We start from the raw sequence: 8,446 nt of genomic DNA, 5'->3' as shown, positions 1-8,446 counted from the left end.
CGTGAATGGAGCTTAAACTTTCTGGAAAGAGTGTTTCCACAATCGATTTAAGCTCCAGACGATCCGTAGGCTGCACCTGTCTACCTGCGTATAGTCTTTTAACTACTATCTTATATGCCCTGCCCCAAGGGTCATATTCGGCTGAGTCGCACAACTGTAAAAAACATTCTCTTTTGCTTGCCCGAATGGCCTTCTTCAGCTGTCTTCTAGCTGCCTGGTAAGCTAACTGTTTCTCAAAAAACGTTGACCTACCGCGAGCCCGTTGGTATCTTCTTCTCGCCTGGATGCATTTGCGACGAATGTCACCTATTTGCGTATTCCACCAATACGTAGGATCATGTTGTCGCGTGAACTGCTTGCGACGTAACATGCTGCTATTGCAGGCACACTGTATTTGGGCTACCATTTGGCATGCTCTGGCCTCAGCATTACCAATTGTACCTAGAGACTGAATGGCCTCTGAAAAGACCGCGGGATCAAAAGTATCTAGCCGATACGACTCCCTCCACAATGTTGACGCCCTGGCAGGTGGCTCACCTATTGTGAACAAAAGTGCCGTATGATCGCTGCCTGTATAGCTATCGCAATGGCTCCATGTTGCTCCCCGAAAGAGGGATGAAGTGACAAAAGTAATGTCGATAACAGACCCGTATCCCGCCCGACTGAAGGTGTACTCATGGCCAGTGTGCGTGTGTGTGTGTGTGTGTGTCTGTGTGTGTGTGTGTGTGTGTGTATGTGTGTGTGTGTGTGTGTGTGTGCACGTAACATGCTGCTATTGCAGGCACACTGTATTTGGGCTACCATTTGGCATGCTCTGGCCTCAGCATTACCAATTGTACCTAGAGACTGAATGGCCTCTGAAAAGACCGCGGGATCAAAAGTATCTAGCCGATACGACTCCCTCCACAATGTTGACGCCCTGGCAGGTGGCTCACCTATTGTGAACAAAAGTGCCGTATGATCGCTGCCTGTATAGCTATCGCAATGGCTCCATGTTGCTCCCCGAAAGAGGGATGAAGTGACAAAAGTAATGTCGATAACAGACCCGTATCCCGCCCGACTGAAGGTGTACTCATGGCCAGTGTGCGTGTGTGTGTGTGTGTGTGTCTGTGTGTGTGTGTGTGTGTGTGTGTGTGTGTATGTGTGTGTGTGTGTGTGTGTGTGTGTGTGTATGTGTGTGTGTGTATGTGTGTGCGTGTGCGTGTTTCTTGTGTAGCAGAAAGACGCTATTGCTCGAAGGTTAAAGGGGATCTCGTAGTCGAGCAGTCTCGACTAGAGCTTTAATTGCTTAATAACTTTTCTTGTAGATAGACTTTTTTATGGACATTAAAAAAATTAAGTCTCTAGCTCTTATATCTTCTTAGATCGACGCATTCATACATACGGACAGACAGACGGACCGGGCTAAATCGATTCAGCTCGTCGCCCTGTTCAACAATAGAGTCTCCAAATTTTAAATATATATTCAGATGATTTTTATACAATTTAGATTTTTGTTATATTTTGGATACCGGCTCCAAATTCAGCAGAATCCAGTAAAGGTCAGATGGCAGTATAGATAATTAACTATTTGGCTTTTTTTAATGTCAAATATTCAATAGAATATATAAATCATATGCTGAAAGTTTCATTCAAATCCGTAAAGTCAATCGACGTTAATAAATTAACAAAATGTTTGGGCAATTAACAAACGCACGTGCAGCATCCAAAACAGCTTTCCTATACGTGTGCACACATACATTAAAGCTTATTCTTATTTAAATTACATTGCGAATGAAGTGAGTTTGGTTTAGATTTGCTAGATGGCGCTGCAGCAGTGAATATATTTCAGTTTTGCCATCGGACCTTCGAAACGGGAAATGGCGCTGCGACTCGCAGCGCGACGCTCGATCGAGAAGTCTCGGGTTCGACTCCAGAGCGCGCAATTTATGTTTATTTTATTAATTTTTTCAACATTATTAATTTTTCCAATTGCAACTAGTGAGAGCGCGTCATGTTATTTATTTTTGTAATACATACATGTACAATGAAGAACAAAAGTATTTTGACAACGCATTGCAAAGCCGCTTATTTCTGCGAGTTGAGAGAGGTAACGGTACCCAATATATTTTTCAGAGAGTGCAAACATAAAAAGCTATAAGTGACCAAAATATTGCAGGGATAACATAACCCATTATTTTTCTATAATTATTTGCATGGCGGATTATCATTATTTGGGTGGACAAAAGTATTTTGATATTAATATTTATTAAATAAAGTGAGACTAAAACTTAACAATGGTACAAGTAACTAAAATATTAATAAGAATTAAACCCTCCTTTAATACCTGCAAGCAATACCTGTATGTATGTATGTATGTATGTACTAGAGTGCTGCATGAATTCTAAGAAAATGGTGTTCGAAATTCGAATTAACAGTTCGCAATAACATACATACATATGTTTAGATAGATTTGCTTTTGCCATCCTATATTTTTTTTTTCGTCCTAAATGCATTTATATTTATATAGTTTAAGTCATAAAATAAATCCCTTTTTCTAAAATGCAGCTGCAAATAATACATGGCCGATGAATATTATACTGACACAGGTAGCGCTACACTACATTTCTATATAACCTAATTCCACCCTGCATTACTATAACAGTCGACTTAAAGAATTCATAATGTCTCGTCATGTTAGCTCGCGCTATTTATTTGAAACTGTAGGAAATACAAGGACCTTTCGACACCAAAGTTGCATCAATAACCAGATTTTTGAATGCCAGACGTGTCACAATATCGTCGGAAAAAATGAGCCCTACAGTCATCACTGGCTAAATGTTTCCGATAATCAACACATTAAATTAAGCTTGGAAGAGAAGAAGTTGCTCAAGCGCATAGAATTACAACGTATTCAAACATTTTTTCTGTGTGATGAAAGCGCACGGAGTCGTACTAATGAATTTTTATTGGAAGCCGGTATCGAAGCTGTTCCTCAACTACTCCGTTTCCTGAACTATGGGGCGAACCGGTTAGAGGTAACGATTGGGTTTCATGTGACAGTGCTAGGGAAGCGTATGTATTGCGAGAGCACCCCTGTTATAATAGGCAATCATTTGGATATAAAGGAAACCGTGGATATGCTGTTCTCGATATTGCTAGAGAAGATAGCCAGCTTTGTAATGGTAAATCATCGCGTCCCGCTAGAGGCATGTGCTATAAAACGTATAAAAGTTATGGTAATGCGTCAAATGTTTGGAAAACCACAAATACCTTTACAATATCGTGTTAAAGCCAATACAAATTAATTACACAGCAAGCACACCACAGGTACAAAAGTAAACATTACGCTCCTCCATAAAAGTTTTGCTGGCTGTTATGAACAAAGTGTAGGAAACTTTCCAACATCCCTGAAGGGTAACTTATTTTGCACACGAACATGCTCTAGCACCAAGGAAATTTTGGCGGTCCCCTATCTGCTCATAAGCGAGGATGTGGAGAATACGCCAACATCTATATATATAAAAGAGAGTTGTGTAAAAGTGTCCAAGCACTTAAAACTCGAGATCTGCTGGACCAATTTTCATGGTTTTTGATTTGTTGGATTTGTCTCCGCCACGAGTAGGTCAGTAGATCTTTAAAATACTGAAAAAATTTGACGAATACTTGAAAAACGCGTTTTTTTCCCTAAAGATTCAAATTTCCATTTATACTCAGTAGCCTTGACAACAGTGACAGTTTCGGTCCTGTATAGAAGTAAATAAACAAATGTAGTCAGTCAGTCTACGGCACAGCCTCGAGCAGGCCAGACTATTCAACAAAAAAAAAAAAAAAGACTATTCAACAAAAAAAAATTTTTTCCCAAATCAAAAAGAAAAATATTTCAAATCAAAAATCTGCAAAAATTAAAAAAAAAATCAAAAGATTAAAACCTGACTGTTCAAAAAATAAATAAAAAATTTAAAATTCGAAATTCAAAAAAAAAAAAAAAAAAAAAAGTTAGTTATTAAAAAGTATATTTTTGGCTTTTTATATTTTTGGACTTTTAAACATTCTAAATATTTCAAATCAAAAATCTGAAAAAATTAAAAAAAAAAATCAAAAGATTAAAACCTGACTAATCAAAAATAAATAAAAAATTAAATATTCGAAATTAAAAAAAAAAAGTTAATTATTAAAAAGTGTATTTTTGGCTTTTTATATTTTTGGACTTTTACAAAAGCTAAATATCTCGAAAGTTCAGGTATTTGTTTGTCTCAAACATAAATTTGTGTAAATTATTTATATTTCTCGATTGATTTATATGGTTTTGTGTGAGGGCAGTATTACTATTAATAAAAATGCCGCGTCCTAGAAGATCTAATCTTTCCCGGCGGACCCATAATGCAATTAGGCAACGGAATAGCGCGAGTCAATTATCTGACGAAGAGCGAGAAATCGCCCGAGAAAGGCGCCGCGTTAGTACCCAGCAAAGAAGGGCCTTAATTCGTGCTTCTCAAAGAAAGGCAGCCCGTGAAATGGCAATAAGAAATGGCTCAAGGATTGATTTGAATCGAGCAGCGTTTCGATATGATTGCACCATTGATTACAGCTTGAATCGTTTAGTTTGCATTGGTCCAATGGACGTTGTTTGCCAGCATTGTGGCGCATTGAAGTTTGCTGGTGAAACGCCCGGTTTGTGCTGCCTTAGTGGTAAAGTGACATTGCCATTAGTGGTCTCGCCACCAGAGCATTGCGTTCCCTGCTTTACGGCGAAACACTAGAATCACGACATTTTCTAACGAGCACTCAAAAATACAATGCCTGTTTTCAAATGACTTCATTTGGGGCGGAAATTATTGGTAACGGATATAATCCGACATTTAAGGTAATTTACGTTAAAAATGTTATTTTCTATGACTGTCAAAATAAAAAAAAAAATAAAAATAAAAAATTTTGGAATAATGTAGTTTGTTAGATTTATGTAAAAAGTGTTTGTAAATCTAACTATAACTATGGCTTTGAATTTAAAGATTCAAGGCCAGATTTGCCATCGCATTGGATCATTGCAACCTATTGAAGATGCACAGCAAAAATTCTTGCAAATATACTTCATGGGCAATATGGAAGAACAACTTGACCGGCGTCAAGAAATGAACACAGCTATGAAAAGAGCAATTCTCCAAGATTTGCCTGCTTAGAAATTTAAACCAACCAAAACTGTGCAATGGAACGCGTTTGGTGATAAGAAAACTGATGAGCAATGTGATTCACGCGTCGATACTCAAAGGAAAATTTAAAGATGAAGTTCTTATTCCTAGGATTCCGATGATCTCAAAAGATATGCCCTTTGAATTTATTTGAATTCTCGCTTCGTCTTGCCTTCGCCATGACGATCAACAAGTCACAGGGCCAATCTTTGACTATTTGTGGCCTCAATCTAGAAAATGTGTGTTTTTCTCATGGTCAATTGAACGTGGCAAGCTCACGTGTTGGCAAACCATCCGCATTATTTGTTCTTGCACCTGACCAAAAAACGAAGAATGTCCTTTACAAGGCGCTTGAATGAAAATCCGATTAATAAATTAATCAGAGTGTATACCAACCTGAACAACATAGCTTTCAACAATTTTTTACCTAGAAATAATATAGAGGGCAATGCAACGTTTGCCGGGCCAGTTAGTTTCTCATACTTACAAATGTTACAGGAGAGCTTGTAGGCTTACATGAAATACGAGATATTCAACGATTTCTCAAAACTGACTCACAAGACCATATATTTGAGTGTCAACATTTTGCAGATCGTTCACAGTACGCATTACATAAGCAAATAAACTGTGGTGCTGGATTTATGGTTTGGCATATCGAGCAAGAATCATCGGAATTATATGAAAATTGTTTGCTTTTGCCAAGACAGTATTTTAAATTTGCTTGGTTTGGTATTGGACATTAATTTAGCTCACGATTGATTAATTATTCATTATCGTTTTAATAGTTTAAATTTAAATTAGTTTTCATTTTATGTTATCTGTTAAATATATAAAAAACTTTAACAGAATAACATTGTTATAATATATCGATAGCTTCGATGACAGCTATTATAAATTAGACGATAGCCACCCAAGCACAATTTTTTGGTGAATGGCTAATAAACAAACAAGAAATCTAAAGAAAGCAGTTACTTAAACTACTTACAAAATATATCAAATTAAGCCAGGGTCCCCTAAAAAAAAGAAAGCATGAATCCGCTAGACAAAATACATGCACTAGATGAGATTGAAAAAGATATAATACTCTGCATGCAGAGTGCAGGTAAGCATTCTTATGACCATTTGTTACTGCAGTCAACAATAATAAGAAACACGTAGGTCAGGCGTTGCAAGAGCTGGGTAAGGAGAAAACTTCTCAAAAAAGTGCCGAGACACAGTCTCAGCAATTTTTAAAGAGTTTGTCTAGTGTTGAGTCCAAACTCTCGGAGCAAATCAACTATCTCACACAAGTTTCCACCGGTCAACCACACGAGGGATCGGGATATGCCTCCGCTAAAGTCTTGCAAATGGCTTGGCATCGCATTCAACATGCGCGCTCTCGTGTACGTGAACTGGAAGAGACCAAGGCCAAACACTCGCATGCGGCTAGACAACAACAACAAAAGCGTCAACAAGAACACGCAGCTGCACAGCAACAACAACAGGCGGCAGCAGCCGCAGCTCAGCAACAGCAGCAGACGACAGTCGCAGCTGGTGGTTCCGGATCTACAGACGGCAGTGGTGTAGGTATTGGCAATACTTCCAGTGTTAGTGGAATAGCCACCGATGCCGGCGGTAGTATGCCCGCAAGCTAATTGCAAATTTAATCTCTGCTAATAATATTTTATAAATGCAGTAAAATAAAATAAAATTTTATTTTTGTTTGTTTTCTTTATTCAGTGGTTTTCATTTTATTTTTCTGTGTCAAAAACTTTTTACAAGTCAAAAAAGTTTTTTGCACACACGTAGCGCACACACTGCAAAAGAACATTTCGCTCGTGTCGTATTTCGCTATCTAACAGCTTAGAGAGCATTGTGTTCAGATTATTTAATTGACGCGCACGCATGTAATTCAAACCAGAAAATCTTTTTTTTTTTGGGAAAGGATTTGATTTAAAGGCTTTGATGACTTTCGATCGTAGTCGATCCTGTTGTGCGCTAGAAAGGGATTCTTTGTTTCGTTCAATGGGTACGTCATCAGGTCCTTCATCGGAAGAACTTGAACCTATCGTGAATTCATATTTGGTAATATTTTCTGTTAAGGGCGTGACTGAATATTTAAGCTTGGTATCATCTGAATTGTCATCATAGTCATCTACAGTAATCTTGGGTTCTACAAAAGTAAAGTGAGCCAAATCTCCTACATCATGATTGTTATTATCTGATGCTTCATTTTCGCTCTCAGTGTCCGTATCATACATTCGGAACATGTTGCTTAATGCATTATCAACCTCGTTTCTGGAATTAAGCCTTATATGCTTGTAATCGATCATTTTACTTGTCCCACGAAAAATAGGCACATCAATTAAACATGAATTGCTTGGATCTTGTAAAGTAGTGTTTCCCATTACTTTCTTTGGCCCTTTCTGACGGTCTGATTGTCGTTCCGAAGTATTCATACATCCAAGTTTTTTAATTTCCTTCACAGATTTCCGTTTCTTTGTGTATGAGTGCAAACGCATGTTTCGTCTGTCATCCAGTATGCCAAAGCGCATTTTAGATGCCTCAAGGCGTTCGCCTCGTTTTAAGCGCTGTTCCTTAGCCTGTTTGGCTATTTTTACGCTAGCTGCCGTTGGAAATCTGTAAAATCAAATCTCAATGATTGTAACTTATTTAAATGTCTTTACAAACCTCTTGCATCGCTCGGCGCGCCAGGCAGCAATATTCTGAGGTGTCCAAACTTTTTTTACAGTTTTGTACAAACCCGTTATATGGTTTGCCTCAATATGTCGCTCCATAATAAATGATAAAGCTGTAAAACTGCATTCTTCAGCGGGACAAGTTTGATGCTGGTTGAAATGACGACGCATATCTTGCGATGTGGCCAGTTCCATCTTACAGTTTCCACAGTATTCAGTCCGAGATGGAGAATAATTTGATGTGATTTTTGTGACACAAATATTCTTTAAAAAGTTAAAATATATGATTATATTCCTATATCATGTTAACATGTTTGTATTACTTGTTGCTTCCCTACTTGGAAATACTTTGGAGCCACTGTACTTCCGTGCGCTCCATACATCGGAGGTGGCTGTTTTTCCCGTGAAAGTAACGTCATGCCAGATGGTGTTAGATAATGCAAATTAGTCTTGTTTGGTTTATTAAACATTTTATTGAAATTTGGGGAAGGCAACAGGAATTTCTGCTCCATTACAATTAATATTTGCAATTCACGTGCTCAGTAAAAAATATACTAGGGCTGCAAATCTATCGATGGCTGTTACCGATCTATCGATGGA

At 38.0% G+C, this 8,446-nt stretch overlaps 3 protein-coding genes across 4 annotated transcripts; 2 read left to right on the top strand and 1 right to left on the bottom strand.

Annotated features, from left to right (window-relative positions):
* The first annotated feature begins 358 nt into the window (after positions 1–358).
* On the top strand, positions 359–5,911 carry LOC108620598 (protein terminus). The gene is given in 2 exon segments (XM_089467104.1): positions 359–3,560; positions 5,642–5,911. Coding segments are annotated over 2 exon segments (1,167 nt in total). The 5' UTR covers positions 359–2,663.
* A 144-nt stretch (positions 5,912–6,055) lies between these two features.
* Positions 6,056–6,882, top strand: MED11 (mediator complex subunit 11). Its single transcript, XM_018017340.2, has 2 exons — positions 6,056–6,270; positions 6,327–6,882. Exons 1-2 carry the CDS (start codon positions 6,198–6,200, stop codon positions 6,800–6,802), a joined length of 549 nt encoding a protein of 182 aa, XP_017872829.1. The 5' UTR covers positions 6,056–6,197; the 3' UTR covers positions 6,803–6,882.
* Nufip (nuclear FMR1 interacting protein 1) lies at positions 6,859–8,446 on the bottom strand. Of its 2 annotated transcripts, none has more exons than XM_089468931.1 (3): positions 8,185–8,446; positions 7,839–8,110; positions 6,859–7,787 (listed from the first exon to the last, which is right to left on the bottom strand). In XM_089468931.1, exons 1-3 carry the CDS (start codon positions 8,356–8,358, stop codon positions 6,923–6,925), a joined length of 1,311 nt encoding a protein of 436 aa, XP_089325057.1. In that variant the 5' UTR covers positions 8,359–8,446; the 3' UTR covers positions 6,859–6,922. The 2 variants fall into 2 exon arrangements, with proteins under 2 accessions (XP_089325057.1, XP_017872830.1); XM_018017341.2 differs by having other exon boundaries at positions 8,170–8,444.

Source organism: Drosophila arizonae, chromosome 4 (genome assembly GCF_054131065.1).
Source record: "Drosophila arizonae isolate 15081-1271.41 chromosome 4, UAZ_ARI_1.0, whole genome shotgun sequence".
Lineage (NCBI taxonomy): Eukaryota > Metazoa > Arthropoda > Insecta > Diptera > Drosophilidae > Drosophila > Drosophila arizonae.
This window is presented reverse-complemented; position numbering and strand designations above follow the sequence as displayed.

Excerpts from the sequence above, each read along its gene's own strand:
- Nufip (XM_018017341.2), bottom strand. The coding sequence starts at position 8,358 with ATGGAGCAGAAATTCCTGTTGCCTTCCCCAAATTTCAATAAAATGTTT. Across the intron at positions 8,111-8,169 it reads TCCAAGTAGGGAAGCAACAA|AATATTTGTGTCACAAAAAT; the intron begins GTAATACAAACA and ends AACTTTTTAAAG. Across the intron at positions 7,788-7,838 it reads CGCGCCGAGCGATGCAAGAG|ATTTCCAACGGCAGCTAGCG; the intron begins GTTTGTAAAGAC and ends TTGATTTTACAG.
- MED11 (XM_018017340.2), top strand. The coding sequence starts at position 6,198 with ATGAATCCGCTAGACAAAATACATGCACTAGATGAGATTGAAAAAGAT. Across the intron at positions 6,271-6,326 it reads ACTCTGCATGCAGAGTGCAG|GTCAGGCGTTGCAAGAGCTG; the intron begins GTAAGCATTCTT and ends AGAAACACGTAG.